The 16,239-nt window shown below is 44.4% G+C and overlaps 1 protein-coding gene across 1 annotated transcript in view; it reads left to right on the top strand.

The window, feature by feature from the left end:
* Positions 1–16,239, top strand: part of KMO (kynurenine 3-monooxygenase) — a 104,811-nt gene that overhangs the window by 45,871 nt on the left and 42,701 nt on the right. Inside the window, exons 5-7 of the mRNA XM_082251414.1 lie at positions 10,793–10,841; positions 12,196–12,283; positions 15,172–15,337. Coding sequence (XP_082107540.1) covers positions 10,793–10,841; positions 12,196–12,283; positions 15,172–15,337 — 303 coding nt within the window. The remainder of the gene's footprint in view (positions 1–10,792; positions 10,842–12,195; positions 12,284–15,171; positions 15,338–16,239) is intronic.

Below are 16,239 nucleotides of genomic sequence, written 5' to 3'. Positions count from 1 at the left end.
ATCAGCCGATCCCCGCTGAGCAGGCGGATGACAGGTCTGTCTCCGCTTACTTCATTTTCAACCAATCCGATCCTCTAGAAAGATGTAAAATAGGGTTTCCATCTATCTGGATTTCACGGACCAGATTGGATAACAGCGGGTGTCAGCGGAGATGTAACCGCTGACATCCACTGCTCCATAGGGGTGCATGGAGCATCCGATCAGGTCCGCCTGAAACTGACAGGCTGATCGGATCGGAAAGCTCGTGTGAAAGGGGCCTTAGCGTCTCTCAAAATTTGATAGGCATCTAACCTCTTTTGAGACCCTGTGTGAAAGTGTGCCCTAGACTGTGCCGTGCTGTACCCTATACAACTACTCCACTAGTGTGTGGTAGCGAAGAAAACAGTCACAGATGCAGAGACCAGGTTGGCCAGGAAAGGAGGGACAAAAATAGCGGGTGTAACGCCTATATTGGCGCTTGCTACAGAATGGCTTCTTTTTTGGGGTGCTCTTTGGGTAGGGGTAACAGGGAAAATGCCTCTCACGCAGCCGCCTTACTGCATCTTTATTGGGAAATTTGGCCACAGCACCTTCTGGATAGATAGATAGATAGATAGATAGATAGATAGATAGATAGATAGATAGATAGATAGATAGATAGATAGATAGATAGATAGATAGATAGATAGATAGATAGATAGATAGATAGATAGATAGATAGATAGATAGATAGATAGATAGATAGATAGATAGATAGATAAATTTTAGGAAGGATCCACTTCTTCCAGATGCTTTGTATAGTACATAAGCATTGAAAAGAGCCAATTGTAAGTATACAGACACTTTCTTGTACCAGTATCTGGTCTTAAGGGCAATTAAGTACGGCTCCATCATCTGGTCATTGAAGTCCACCCCTCCATTTTACGATTTTAGTCATGGACACAGAGGGGCTTCTCAACAACACCAGTCGCCGTTGTAATTTGGACTGCCATATCTGCGTGAATGGAAGACAGAAAGAAAACCTTCCGTTTGTCTTTCCACTTCACTGCAAGGAATTCCCCCATTAGGGGAAGCCCCAGCTATTAGATTGCACGGCGCCACATGCGCCAATTCCTAATTGAAAGAGGTGTCTAAAAAGTGGCAATTTCGGGTTGGCCAGTGAATGGAGGAAGTACGGGCGCTGCAGAATCTCTGGGCTGCCAATCAGGATTTGCAAGTGCATCAGGAAGGGCACTATGGGCTTTACAGGCTACGGGACACTACTTGTTCTAGCCACCGCACCAGCTTGAACTGCACTTATGATACTCTCCACATCACCAAGTGATACTGCAGTACTAGTTTGTCTATGACCAGGGTGTACTAGGCAACTGGTACTCGCCAGTTCACTAGAATGTTGAGTGGCATTAGTACTGACACTGCTGCATTCGAGAATCATATGGTTGTATGATTGTTGCACCTCAGCAACAGAACGGGGTCGGGTATGTCTGACCTTGACTCTGACGGAGTAGAGGTCCCTGTTATCTGTGAGGGTCCTGCTTCTCTCTACTGATTTGTATACTGAGCTTGATTCTAAAAGTGAGGAATCCCCATCTCTCTCATCTGTCGTCATGCTTAGTACCCTGTAGGCCTCTTCACTAGTGTACCTTTTGTTTGACATTTTGGCCACTAAATATACAGGTACCTAGTGTGACTCAAAGGTAAAAAAAAACACCTGGTTGTCGAGGACTGTTGAAACCGCTATGAAAAAAAAAAAATAACTGCTAGTGCTAGCAGAGATAAATCCTGACTCTGCTAACGCTGCGATTTTTGTGTGCTGTGTATTGGAAGTGACAGTGATCTGTTGATACTGCACTTCTTGGGGGCTGGGCGGAGGGGCTAAACGCAGATGTCAGGGCTGATCCTGCTAATGTCATGTTTTTGGGAACATTAAACTATTGGGAATGCTAGTATGGTTCTGATCAGGTTAAAGATATGGACACTATACTAGTAATGGAGGTATATAGTGTATGTGTTAGTGTTACTGGCAATCGAAGGGTTAAAATCTGACGCTGTCTGAGGCTGTGACAAGGAGTGAAAGGGTAAACTGGGGGCGATCAGGGGGTTAAAACTTTATTAGAAAATGTGGCGGATTTGGAGGATGGAAAGGGACCTGGGGGTACTGGTAGACAACAGGCTTGGAAGTGGCATGCAATGCCAAGCCGCTGCAAGCAAAGCCAACAGAATACTGGGTTGTATAAAAAAGGGGATTCACTCCAGAAATAAAGAGATTATTCTTCCACTCTACAAAACTCTGGTCCGGCCACATCTGGAGTATGCTGTCCAGTTCTGGGCACCGGTCCTCAGGAAGGATGTGCTGGAACTGGAGAAAGTCCAGAGAAGGGCAACAAAAATAATTAGGGGAATGGAGGACATCAGCTATGAGGAAAGACTACAAGCACTGAACTTATTCTCTCTGGAGAAGAGACGATTGAGGGGGGATATGATATCAATGTACAAATACTGTACTGGCGACCCTAGCATAAGGAACAAACTATTCAGAGTAAGGGAATACAATAAGACATGTGGCCACTCACTAAAACTTGAGGAAAGGCGGTTTAACCTTAAAGTGCGTAAGGGGTTCTTCACTGTAAGAGCGGTAAGGATGTGGAATTCTCTTCCGCAAGCAGTCGTATCAGCGGGGAGCCTTGATAGTTTCAAAAAACTATTGGATGGACACCTTAAAGACCACAACATACAGGGGTATACAATGTACGGTTAAAAGCAAACACACACACACATCATAGGTTGAACTGGATGGACTTGTGTCTTTTTTCAGCCTCACTAACTATGTAACTATGTAACTATGACCCTGACACTATACGAAGACTGACACTGATGCTAACTAGCTTATCAGGGGATATATAGTGGGTACCCTAAACCTATCTGGGACTGATGCTAACTACTGCTAACTTCTGCTGGCGCTAAGTGGCATTACCAGTGACACTAATACAGTGATCAGTAAATTATCTGTATACTGTATATAGAGACACTGTGACAAGGAATGAAAGAGTTAACTGGGTGGTGATCAGGGGGTTAAATGTGTGCCTATGTGTCAGTGTAGTGGTTGTGTACTCACCGTGATGCTTTACACCGTTAAACAAGATGTACACTCACTACTTTAGATATATTGTAGCAAAGTGTCATTTCTTCAGTGTTGTCACATGAAAAGATATAATAAAATATTTACAAAAATATGAGGGGTGTACTAATTTTTATGAGATACTGTATTTAGCGCCATGGAAGAAGGCTAATTTCCGTGATGCCAGCGGCAATGGATTAATGCTATCTTTACCATTCCCCAAGCGCTGTCATGATAATCCTTAATGCATATGATGTACATACATTTGTTTTAGAAAAGAATCGCGCCCCCCCTTTTTAAAATCACATTTCTCCTCTCACCTTCCAGGATGGCAACACATGAGAGATGAGAGGCTCCACCCTACAGGAAACACAATCAGTTCACAGCTGTTAAAAGGCCCCACCCTTCCCCTTGTCCCTCAGTATTGATTGTGTTTCTCCTACAGCGAAACATTTGTTTTTTTTCTCTGACCTGAAGACTTTGAGTCGGACGGTCCCCCTGTGAGGCAGGTTCAGGAACACCAGTGAGGGCCACACTCTTCCTGCATGCATTTTATGGGCTTCTCACAGGTCGCCTCGGTGACAAAGGCAGTCATTTACAACTGTGGTGGTCCCTCCGCCTGTTGCCCGCTCTATAGCAGGGGTCTCCTCCTCCTGTCCTCCCCTGTAGGCAGGAACCACGCCAGAAAGTTTGAAAGCAGGACATAGCGGTGGCCTGGGGAGGACTCCACGCGCTCCAAGTCTCGGTTTGAACCCGGAAATTCCAGTTTGTAAATGGTAGAGGCAGAGCATGCGTAGTGCAACCCGGGAGAGGGAGTCCAGCACAAAGGGGACGCCGGACCCGCATGGTGGTGGTAAGGCAGCAGACTCTCCAGCTAACAGGAGCCAGAAAGCTGCCAGAAGTGTGAAGCCCACCGTAAGCCACCTCATGGAGGGAAAGGTGGTGCAAGTAGCTGCAGGCAAGAGCAAATCAAGTGCCGTCTCCCTATTTGTGGGATAATACCCGTGTCAGCCTTATTCCCTGGTAGTTTCCATGCTTTCCCCCTCGGGGGCCTGTGGCCAATTTATTGTGGGGCAGGAAGAGTGATGTTGTATTTATCTCCTCTTCTTTTGCAGAATCCCAAGGTGGAACCCAGGAGGCCTCTGATAAACCACCCCTTGTATCCAAGCACTAGCTCTTCTAAGAAGTGTGGTAATTGCCCAGATCTCATACCAAGCCCTTTTGTTATAGGTATATTAACAAACTGGCTGGTAAAGAGGCTTCGTGGTTAATGAAGATTTCCCTAAATCTGTTCAGCAGGAAATGCTAGCCACTATCCAGTCCTTTCACACCTCTGTAGCTTCAGCCCAGGTAACAGACCCGGATGAGCTAACCCCTAAAGAGGGCCCTTCTTCTCATGAGAGTTTACTTTCCAAGGCAGGGTCATCTGTTTTTCTGCCTGGTTCTCAGGGTCTTCCCCCCTGCTCAAGCTAGGGAAGAGGAGGACTTAGGAGAGGCAGGAAGTCAGTCAAAGTCTGAGCTTAGCTCTAAGGAGGAGGTTGATGTGGAACCAGATAGTGAGGCAGAGGAGACCAAGTTAAACAGAAATCAGTTTGGTCTGGAAAATGTGGAGGGGCTCCTTTAATCTTTTTATGCTACGGAAGAAGAAATCCCAGGACCCACCAAGGAGACCTCGGCACAGTATAAGGTGTATAAAGGATTGGTTAAAAACCAGTCCAAAGTTTTCCTGTTCACCAGTCTTTGATTTAATTCTTCAAGAATTGGAGGTTCCTGAAAGGAGTTTGGTCAGACCAAAGGCGTAGAAAAGGTGATTCCCCTTTGAGGAAGAGGTGCAGAAATTCCTAAAATAGTCCAAAATTGAATACCTCCCTGTTTCAGGTGACTAAGAGGTTTGACCTCTCCTTTGAGGACACAGGGAATATCAGAGATGCCATGGACCATAAGTCAGAATCTCTACTAAAGAAAGCCTAGGATGCCAACTCATCCACTTTGGCCCCAGCACTGGCTGCAACCTGCATAGCTAGGAATGCCGATTTCTGGATAGAGAAACTTACAAAACCTCAGGCTACGAAAGGGGTTTTTTACAGTAAGGGCAATAAGATTGTGGAACTCTCTTCCACAAATGGTAGTAACTGCGGGGAGTATGACTACTTTTAAAAGACTCTTGGACATACATCTCCAAGATTAAAACATTCAGGGCTATAGGAAATTAATACACCCACACATACCTACACAGGTTGAACTGGATGGACTATTGTCTTTATTCAACCTCAACTACTATGTACTATGTAACTATGTAGTCCGTAAATTTGGCTGCCCAGAAATAGACCTATTTTCAAGCCTACAAAACAAAGGTAAGGAGATTCTTCTCCCTTTCACAGGAAAGAGGGATGGTGGGCCTGGATACTCTGGCCCAGATATGGAAGTTCGAGTTAGCCTATGCCATCCCCCCTCTAACTCTAATCCCTCAAGTTCGACAGAAGCTCAGTCATTCCCCAGGCCTCTGCCTCCTCCTGATTGCCTGATTGCACCATGGTGGCCAAGGAGGGCGTGGTTTGAGACCCTGACGGCGCTATCAGTGGCGCCTCCTTGGAAGCTTCCGAACCTACCAGATCTACTATTGCAGGGACCAGTTTTGCACCCCAGGCTGGAGTTCTTCCAGTTGACGGCCTGGTTAGTGAGCTCCAGATCCTTAGATTAAAGGGCTGCTCAGACCAAGTGATAGACACTCCTCCTGAGCAGGAAACCAGTAACGAGGAAAATATGCTTAAAAGTTTGGAAAATATTTTGTACCTGGTGTAAGCAGAAGCCAATTTCTTCCACCCCTGTCCCCATAATCTTGGATTTCCTACAAGATGGGGTGGAAAAGGGTGTGGCAGTTAACACCCTTGGGGAACAAATAGCAGATCTCTCAGTTTTTCTAGATGCGAGACTAGCAAAACAACCTTTAGTTACAAGATTTTTGACGGCTAGGCATAGAGCTACTCATGTCACAAGAGATAGGTTCCCTCCTTGGGAACTGACTAGGGTTCTAGAGGAGGCGTTATCTAGAAACCCTTTTGAACCTATAGAAGAGGTTCCCTTTAAGTTTTTGACCCTAAAACTAGCCTTCCTTTTAGCTGTCATGGCAGCTAGAAGGGTAGGGGACTGACAAGGTCTTTCGATTAAAGAACCGTTTGTTGATCTTCCCAGATTCCCAGGATTATCCTCCGGCCAGATCCTTTATATCTGCCCAAAGTAGCATTTGCCTTTCACAGGACGCAAGAGAAAACCTTACTATCCTTTTGTGATAGTCCTAAGAATGAAGGGGAAATGAAATGTCATTGTTTAGATGTGAGGAGATACCTCCTCACTTTTTTGCAGAGGACCAGGGAGTTTTAGGAGATCTAATCCTCTTTTGATCCTCTACTCTGGACCAAGGAAGGGACTGCAAACATCTAAACCTTCAGTCGCTAGGTGAATCAGACAAACTATTACTATGTCCTATGAGTTTTCAGGTATTCCTGCACCAGCAAAGCTGAAAGCACACTCAACCAGAGCACTGACAACCTCCTGGGCCGAGAATGGGAGCTTCCTGGGAACAGATTTGCAGTGCAGCCACCTGGTCCAGCCATGACACCTCCCTGAAGCACTACCAAGTAGAGGTACTGTTTCAGCAAGACCTAGCCTTTGGCTGAAAGGTACTACAGGTGGTGGTCCCACCCTAAGGTAGGCCTGTGGTTTAGTGATCGACCAATATCGTTTTTTTGTTGCCGATACTGAGACCGATATTTTGTTTTTTTTCTGTGATGTATGATACAATTCAATATGATGACCTCTTATATAGGCCCAAAGATTTGACATATTTTTGTTTTTTGCAGTTATTGATCCCATGCTTATGTTGTTTGTTCTCCAGAAAGAAAATTGCGATGCTTAGCACCTTGCTCCTGCCCTCAGAATCAGGTTCTTGGACTGCCTCTATCCCAGGACTCTCACTTGGCATCCACTAATGGCTAAGCCTTGCTGCCCTCTACGACCGGGGTGGTCAACAAAACACTGTAAACATAAACAAAAAGAAGGGCACACCAGCCTAGCGCATTATACTCAGTAGGCTTTTATTGGTAAAATATTAAAAAATGGCTACTCACAAACATGCGATGTAAACCAGCATATCAACTCCATCGAACAACGTCCATGATGTTAGAGTCCAATATCTCGTAAAGGTGAAAGGCTAACGCGTTTCGAGGCAGTGCCTCTTCCTCAGAGCCTCTGAGAAGGAGGCACTGCCTCGAAACGCGTTAGCCTTTCACCTTTACGAGATATTGGACTCTAACATCATGGACGTTGTTCGATGGAGTTGATATGCTGGTTTACATTGCATGTTCGTGAGTAGCCATTTTTTAATATTTTACCAATAAAAGCCTACTGAGGATAATGCGCTAGGCTGGTGTGCCCTTCTTTTTGTTTATGTTTACATCATGTTGTTTGTACATGTATTGCACACTGCTGCTTTTCCTGGAGAAGGTTGAGATGAGAAATAGTCCCAGACCACACTTTTACTTTTTCTCTCCTCATCCATCTCCATTTCTATTTGAAAGACACAGAATAGATTTAAAAAAATGGCTTGCTGAAGTTGCTGCTGCTGCTGCTGCTGCTGGCACTGGCACCCTGTTGTGGGTTGGTGGTTGACGCCTGGCAGTGTGGGTTGCTTGCTGGCACCCTGTTGTGGGTTGGTGGCTGACGCCTGGCAGTGTGGGTTGCTTGCCGACACCCTGTTGTGGGTTGGTGGCTGACGCCTGGCAGTGTGGGTGGTTGCTGACACCCTGTTTTGGGTTGGTGGCTGATGCCTGACAGTGTGGGTGCTTGCTGGCACCCTGTTGTGGTTTGGTGGCTGACACCTGGCAGTGTGGGTTGCTTGCTGGCACCCTGTTGTGGGTTGGTGGCTGATGCCTGGCCATGTGGGTTGCTTGCTGGCACCCTGTTGTGGGTTGGTGGCTGACGCCTGACAGTGTGGGTGGTTGCTGGCACCCTGTTGTGGGTTGGTGGCTGATGCCTGGCAGTGTGAGTGCTTGCTGGCAACCTGTTTTGGATTGGTGGCTAACGCCTGGCAGTGTGGGTTGCTTGCTGGCACCCTGTTTTGGATTGGTGGCTGACGCCTGGCAGTGTGGGCTGCTTGCTGGCACCCTGTTGTGATTTGGTGGCTGACGCCTGATAGTGTGGGTGGTTGCTGCACCCTGTTGTGGGTTGGTGTCTGATGCCTGGCAGTGTGGGTGCTTGCTGGTACCCTGTTTTGGATTGGTGGCTGACGCCTGGCAGTGTGGGTTGCTTGCTGGCACCCTGTTGTGAGTTGGTGGCTGATGCCTGGCAGTGTGGGTTGCTTGCTGGCACCCTGTTGTGGGTTGGTGCTGGTGGCTGATGCCTGGCAGTGTGGGTGGCTTGGTTTCACCCTGTTGTGGTTGGCTTGCTTGCTGGAACACTGTGGTGGCTGGCTTGGTGTCACCCTGTTCTGGGTGGCTGGCTTGCAGGAACAGTCTGTGGTGGGTGGCTGGCTGGCTTGGTGTCACCCTGTTATGGGTGGCTGGCTTCCAGGAACACTGTGGTGGCTGGCTGGCTTGGTGTCACCCTGTTATGGGTGGCTGGCTTGCAGGAACACTGTGGGGGCTGGCTGGCTTGGTGTCACCCTGTTTATAGGTGGCTGGCTTGCAGTAACGCTGTGGGGGCTGGCTGGCTTGGTGTCACCCTGTTATGGGTGGCAGGCTTGCAGGAACACTGTGGTGGGTGGCTGGCTTGGTGTCACCCTATTTTGGGTGGCTGGCTTGCAGGAACAGTCTGTGGTGGGTGTCTGGCTGGCTGGCTGGCTTGGTGTCACCCTGTTCTGGGTGGCTGGCTTGCAGGAACAGTCTGTGGTGGGTGGGTGGCTGGCTTGGTGTCACTCTGTTATGGGTGGTTGGCTTCCAGGAACACTGTGGTAGTGGCTGGCTTGGTGTCCCCCTGTTATGTGTGGCTGGCTTGCAGGAACACTGTGGTGGGTGGCTGGCTTGGTGTCACTCTGTTATGGGTGGCTGGCTTGCAGGAACACTTTGGTGGCTGGCTGGCTGGCTGGCTTGGTGTCACCCTGTTGTGGGTGGCTTTCTTGCTGGAACACTGTGCTGTGTGGGTGGGTGGCTGCCTGGAACACTGTGGTGGGTGGCTGGCTTACTGGAACACTGTGGTGGGTGGCTGGCTTGGGGTCACCATGTTGTGTGGGTGGCTGGCTTGGTGTCACTCACTCACCCTGGCCTGTTGTGGGTAGCTGGCTTGCTAGAACACTGTGTGGTCACTGGTCATGCTGGCGGTTGGCTGTCTTGGTGTCATCTGGGTGGCTGCTTTGCTCGCTGGAACCCTGTTGTGGAGTGGGTGGCTGGATGCTGGCCTGCTGGCACCCTGTTCTGTTGTGGGTCGGATGGCTGGTGGCTGGCAACCTGTGGTGGGTGGCTGAGGCCAGGGCCTGTGGGTGGATGGTTGGCTAGCACTGTGACCAGACCGGACTGTGGGAGGCGGTCTTAAGGCAGAGATCTTGTGCAGTGCGCAGTGAAATGGCGTCACATATGGCCCACGCAGGCGTGGGAGGCGGTGTTAGAAGGCAGAACGTCATGAAAATATCGGCAATATCGGTAAATCCAAAGGCAGATACAGATATATCAGGGAAAGTGCATATTGGCCCCAGATATATCGGTGTTGCAGATAATTGGTCAATCTCTACTGTGGTTACTTATTATCCTCTCATATGTTGCCGTCCTGGAAGGTGAGAGGAGAAAACCGACTGTTCGACTTACCAGTAACTGTGTTTCTACGAACTTTCCAGGATGGCAGGCCTACTTCCCACCCTGTTAAAAGGGTGAGGGAAGAATGTAAACAATAGGTGGTAAGTGGTTGTATATCCCTTGTGAATCGATTGGATAACTACTTTTTTACAACTGAGTGACAACGGGAAGTGTAGGGCCTTTTAAACAGCTGTGAACTGAGTGTGTTTCCTGTAGGGTGGAGCCTCTCATTTCTCATGTGTTGCTGTCCTGGAAGGTTTGTAGAAACACACCATTACCGGTAAGTCGAACGGTCGGTTTTCTGGAGCATTTCAGTCCCTAATAGCTCAACTGAAGAACACTATAACAAATGGGTGGCAAGGCACTGTCAAAAGATCTCTGGAATAAAGTTGTGGACAGGCACAATTCAGGAGATGGATAAAAAAAAATGTCAAAGGCTTTGTTAATGCCTGGAAGCACAGTGAAGTCTATTTTGAAGCTGAAGGTATTTGGTATAACATTCAATATCTCACAGCTCCCTATGCCCTATTTCCCATTCAAGTTGAACAGCAAGCAATTTTAAAAGGTAACCCCTTGACTGTTTTACTGAGCCAGAAGGCTGGCTATTGCGGTGTGCCTGGTTGCTATTGCACTAATCTGGGAAAGCAACGTGGGACACATTTACACCATCTACCACTTAATGGAAAATAAAACCCACAAAGATCTTCTCCCCATTTTATCACATCTGGAATTTCACTACACTGAAAAACTCCATTTGGCATTAGTTTACATTTTAGACTATGAAATAATCCAAATCTTGTGTCATTAGTAGTTACTATAATGTGAAAATTTAAGTTTGCTTACATAATTGTATTAAATATTTATGTAAAATTCCATATCATATATAATATAATATAATTATTTTTCACTTCAGTATATCCTGTCAGTTGATCGAGCAAACTTGAACAAAGAATTGCTGGATGGTGAGTGATACATGTTTGATGTAAATTTATTGAAAACTCTTTTCACAAGAACACAAAACTGCATGCATGACACAAGCACATGCTGCCATTTTATAAGCCTAGGTTCACACTGGTGCATGTGTTTTTGCATGCACATTTCACGGGTGCAGCAGCCAATTCATAGGTTCCAATGTGTGGGGGTGCCATGAATATTTAATGGCACCCCGTGCATGTTCTAAAGAGCAGCACATTTCTGTGCAGGTCAAGAGCGCACAATTATGCATGTGTTACTGACCTGCACAAAAGTGATCCAAGAGAGTTCTATGTTGCTGGAGAGAGTTATCATGTTACCAGAGAGTGAGGATGCATTAGCAGACCTGTTACTACATATACAGATAATACATAATTTAAAAAACTGCAAACTGTACAAAATAAGCTAAAATATATTTAAAGCGTTTGTTACCCCTAAACTTCTTATTTCTGATATATGCCTGCTGTACCATATACTTGTATGAAAAAGTATCATGTTTTCTTTATGTGAAATCCCTGGTTTTCCTGCTAGTCCCTCTGTTTTCCTATTAAAAAACTGACCACACTATGCAGAACACCACACCATGGTCAGTTCCCTAGTAATGCTGGGAATTTTTCCAATGATCAGACTTGTCCTGACACCCCCCTGCTGCACAGCCATTCACTGGGAAGCTCATTGTGCCACTGCTTCTCCTTCCCCAAGCTCTTATGTAGCTGAGAACAGATGGAATGTGATCATATATAAAGGGGAAAAAAAGGTATTTATAATGTATTTTTATATCGATACAAATATGTATGTTTTAAACTGAATAAGTTGATTTTGCAAGGTGATCATGTTACAACCAATTTAGGTATCCCTTATTCAAATGTATGTGAATTCTATCCAGGAATCATGCTTGTATTTTTCTACACTTTGGCCTGTTTAATATACCCTAAAAAAAGCATTTCTTTATATCCATTTAGTAAGCAAAATGTTGGACCTCCTAGTTCCTAATTTGAATGAAAAATGAGTGTGTGGATATCGCAGAGGCGAGGAGAGTGGGTGGGTTTGAGTAGCTTAGAAAAAAGGCAACTGGGTAGGACTGACACCAAACAGCCCACAAAAATGTTGTGTGCTGTCAGCCTACAATAGGATTTAGAACCCAAGTTCATTTCAGGTGTTTTCTCTATTTGCAGGGACTTTAAAGGAATAAAACAAACATTTTGTCAGCTTGTGATAAGCCTAGAGGATCAGCTTAGCAATCCATGCAGCTAGTATTTTTGGAAGGGTTGAAGAATGCAGCACAGATGTTACCCTTGTGACATATCCTTTTTTAACATGAGTATTTCTTTAAACTCTTAACAGCTGCTGAAACGTATCCAAATGTGAAGATGCATTTTGATCACAAATTAAGTGACTACAATGTTGAGTCTGGCACACTGGTCTTTCGTAGGTAGGTTTATAAAATGTATTGAAGCTGCTTTTTTATACTATACAGTAAACCCCCGCTCCAGTTTTTGAGGTCCCGGAATATTGCGTTTTTTTTTTGTAATGCTATTTTACTATATAAATCATTAAAAATTAGATATTTTTGTGTTTTCCATAGCTCTTGCTATGTCTCTCCGTATTTTTTATGTGTTTAAATGAGTTTCTATTGTTTTAAAAGTGTGTTTAAAGACCTTAAAATGCTTTTACGCGTACAGTGACAGTAAAAAAAAACATGCCTACAATGCATTTTAATATAGTTTTTCTATTTCGCGGATTTTCACTTTTCACGGCTGGGTCCGGAACATAACCCCCGCAATGGAGGGGGGGTTTACTGTATACCAATTGATAATATTAGTTTTACTACTAAAATATTATATATTTAGTATCTCTATCGCCATTGCACCAACACCATAAACTTCCTGAGCTCTCTTAACTCCAGTACAACTAACCTGCAAAGATGCTGGAATACAATTTGTGTGTGAAAAGAAAATGTACTTGGGTACTTCCCACATTTTTTTCAGGCTCCTGTACAGAAACAGGCCATTGTATACCACCTACTGGTCGGCCAAGCATCGAATCAATCTGTTTACATTTTATGTACATTACTAATATCAATTCCAAATTGCTGTGAAAAAAACGAAATCCTAACCTGGTCACTTACAAATGTTGCAAAGATGTTAGCAACCTTGATTGTGCATGCTGCCTTTTTGTTCTGGAACTAGCACCCTAACTAATAGTGTTTGGGCTACTATTTACAAACTAACAATCCACTGCTGTGAAGGCTGTTGTGTATATTTTATGTATCATTTGTATATTACATATATTTTGTAACCTAAATATGTATACTTTATATTTGCTGTGAGAAAAATGGTTCTCCTTAAGACAGTTACATACATTGGAAGCATTTTAGCAACTTTATTGCACAGGCCCACCTGCTGTCATTGGCATTAAAACAAACACTTTCTACTTCTTCTCTCAGTCACTTTTTACTTTGAGTACATGATCAGTGCCAAATTTGTACTAAAAAAACATCTACTCAGAACAGCAGTGAGCCAGGCAAATAAGCATAGATTTGCCACCATGGTCAAGCTGGTAAAGTGTGTCCAGTCCTGGGGTCACTAAAATGTGCTTTCCAGCCAGTTAATTAGCTAACCTATTGAGACCTAGATGTGATCAGATAATTAAAGTAAATCTTCACACATGAACGCTCTCAAATCCTTTAGTAAAGCAGCCCTTTACAGAGCCTGCTCAGAAGTTGACAGCTTCCTTTTTTCTCATCTTTTAGCAGTACTTCTTCTGGTCTTGTGAAGATACGTCCTCCTGTGTCAGGCTTTCCATCTCTATTGGTACAGTGCCATTTAGTGGAAAGGGTATAGTGCAAGCATGAGTGGCCAGTGCTGCACCTACTGGCACTGTTGGCCTGTGCTTCACTAGTCATGACTTTAGTAAACAGAGTCTGCTTCACTCTGTAGTGAGAGACACAGGAGTCAATTCACTAACGGTTATACCGTGTGATATTTGTGGGTTTTTTTTGGAATTATGACATGACATGCAAAAGCGAAGAGTCAATTCTTCTAAATGAAATACAAAAACTGCAGTAAATACCACAAATCTGGTAGTGACAGTTTTACAGAATAGGTAATCGACCGAACAATCTGACAGGGTATTAACTGTAATTTGAAGTCTACTAAACAGATACAAAGTTAGAAGTAAAATTGTGAATCAGGTTTACGATGCCAGAGAACATGCATACATTGTAGAGTAATACAAAACAGATTACGAAAGATACATAATCACTTTGCAGCAATGTCCCTATGGCTCAGTCAGGTTAATATGTAGTCTACCAGTCAAACAGTTCAGAGCACAAACCTCTATCTGCATTTATCCTCATAAACCTCATCCCTCTCAGTGAAGTCTCAGGTAGTACTGGTAATACAACTGAGGGGATCCAAGGACAATGGGTCACCCACTGGAGTGACAATATTCTGGAAGAAATTAGGGAAGTGCTTCCTAAGGTAGTTTGGTCGTCTTGAGACCCTGCATACTATTAGGCTAGTAACATGACGGTTCTGACAGTAGAGGGCTTTTAACTTGGCTGCGGATCACTTGCCCACCTACCCCTGCCTCATCATGTGCGGGCGCTCTGAGCTGCTGAAGGAGGGAAGTTGAGGAACATATCTTTCCTGGGTCTGTCCAGGAAAGATAGATTCCTCAGCTTTCCTTCCCACTCTCACAAGGAGTTGTGAAAATTAATCATCATCATCATCATCTACTGTGTGATTTTGTCCTAATAAAATATAAGAGGGAATTGTCACACCTTACAATAATCAGTAGTGGTACAATATACATATGACACCTGTCTTGGATAATTCTTTTTATCGATGTGGTCTATTCTAGGTTTGGCCATAATCTCCTTCTAATAAAACAGTTGACTGTGTACAGTGTCTGACACCAGCAGGTCTGTTTGACATAGTTATATAGAATTCAATTACTAACCGAATTTAATTACAAACAGATGGTTATTTGCCTAACCAATATGGAGTTGGCCATTGACATCATAAGGTATGCACAAACTTGATAATGTGTAATGGAAAAAGAGTTTGTTGCTTTTTTTGCATTGGTTGCTGAAAAATTAAGCGAAAATAAAACATTTTTTTTAGGTTGTTTTCTGGTCCTTCTAGGAACACTACAGAAAAGTATAGTGTATTAGAATACATGGTATGGGTACTTTTTTAGAAAAATCCCTGGCCATAGGCACATAGTCTATTGCCAGGAAATCATATTGTATAATATACTATTTGTGTACTAGAATATAACATTCTACAGAAAGGGTATTCTACTTTTTTTTTTCAGGGATTTTGAAAATACTATAAATACAAATGCAGATTTGGTTGTCGGATGTGATGGTGCTTTCTCTGTTGTACGAAAGCAATTTATGAAAAGGACACGTTTCAATTACAGCCATGTATATATTCCTCATGGTTATAAAGAATTGACCTTTGTGCCCAAAAATGGAGAGGTAAGAGTTCAATAAAACCACATGCTATACTTTTTATGGTAATTGTTTACATTAGAAATCTTTGTTACAAAATGTAACTTTTGCCTGTATACCCATTAGCTTAATGAATCGTTAAAAACACAAGTGTTCAGGCGCATATTCCACCATCTAGCTGGGGAGAATGCAGTCTGAATAGGCCGCTGCTATTCCAAACCGATGAGATAAAGAGGAACACAAATGGGCAAGAGCGCTGTACCATAGCAGAGACATAGGTGATCCAAGGCACACTGAAGCCAAAGAAGCGTATAATCGGAATGCAAACCAACAGCTACAGATTACATGTTTTGGGCCCCTTCTTCTGATCATAAAGTGCTCTCATGCTCACATCACCCACCAATCCCAACGCTGCCCCCAGTTCGAGGCCCGGCACATACCACTTCTACCAGCTTGTGACATCACTTCCAGGCAACGGCTTCCCTGAGGAACAACCATCATTCCTCATTCCCAGGTGCCCCAGGCACCCTCATTCACGCTGGTGTTCCTGGCTGGCTTTGCCACTGCTGCAGGAACTCCACCTCAGTTCCCTCCATCTATTTAGCCAGGCAACGATAACCCCCCCCCCCCAATCTTCTTCATTTTTTTTTTAAGGGGTTAAAATAGGTAGTGAGTATTTAACATATCCTCTCCTTACCTCCTATCATGTGTCCTTGGAAAGTGATCCACTGTGGATCGTTCCTCAGAGGGCAACATGTATAAATGAGTGCAACATGTTTGTAGGTAAAAAACAAATATTGCTATGTAACAGTGAAGACTCAATTTGTTTCTTTACCTGCATGGTATGTTGTGAGTGCATTAGTTTTTTTTTCATATTTATTTATATCTGTGCTTCTCCTGGGGAAGTGAGCTGTGTACCTCGGGAAGCG

The sequence above is a fragment of the Pelophylax lessonae genome, assembly GCF_965119305.1.
Source record: "Pelophylax lessonae genome assembly, chromosome: 3".
In the NCBI taxonomy this organism is placed as follows: domain Eukaryota; kingdom Metazoa; phylum Chordata; class Amphibia; order Anura; family Ranidae; genus Pelophylax; species Pelophylax lessonae.
This window is presented reverse-complemented; position numbering and strand designations above follow the sequence as displayed.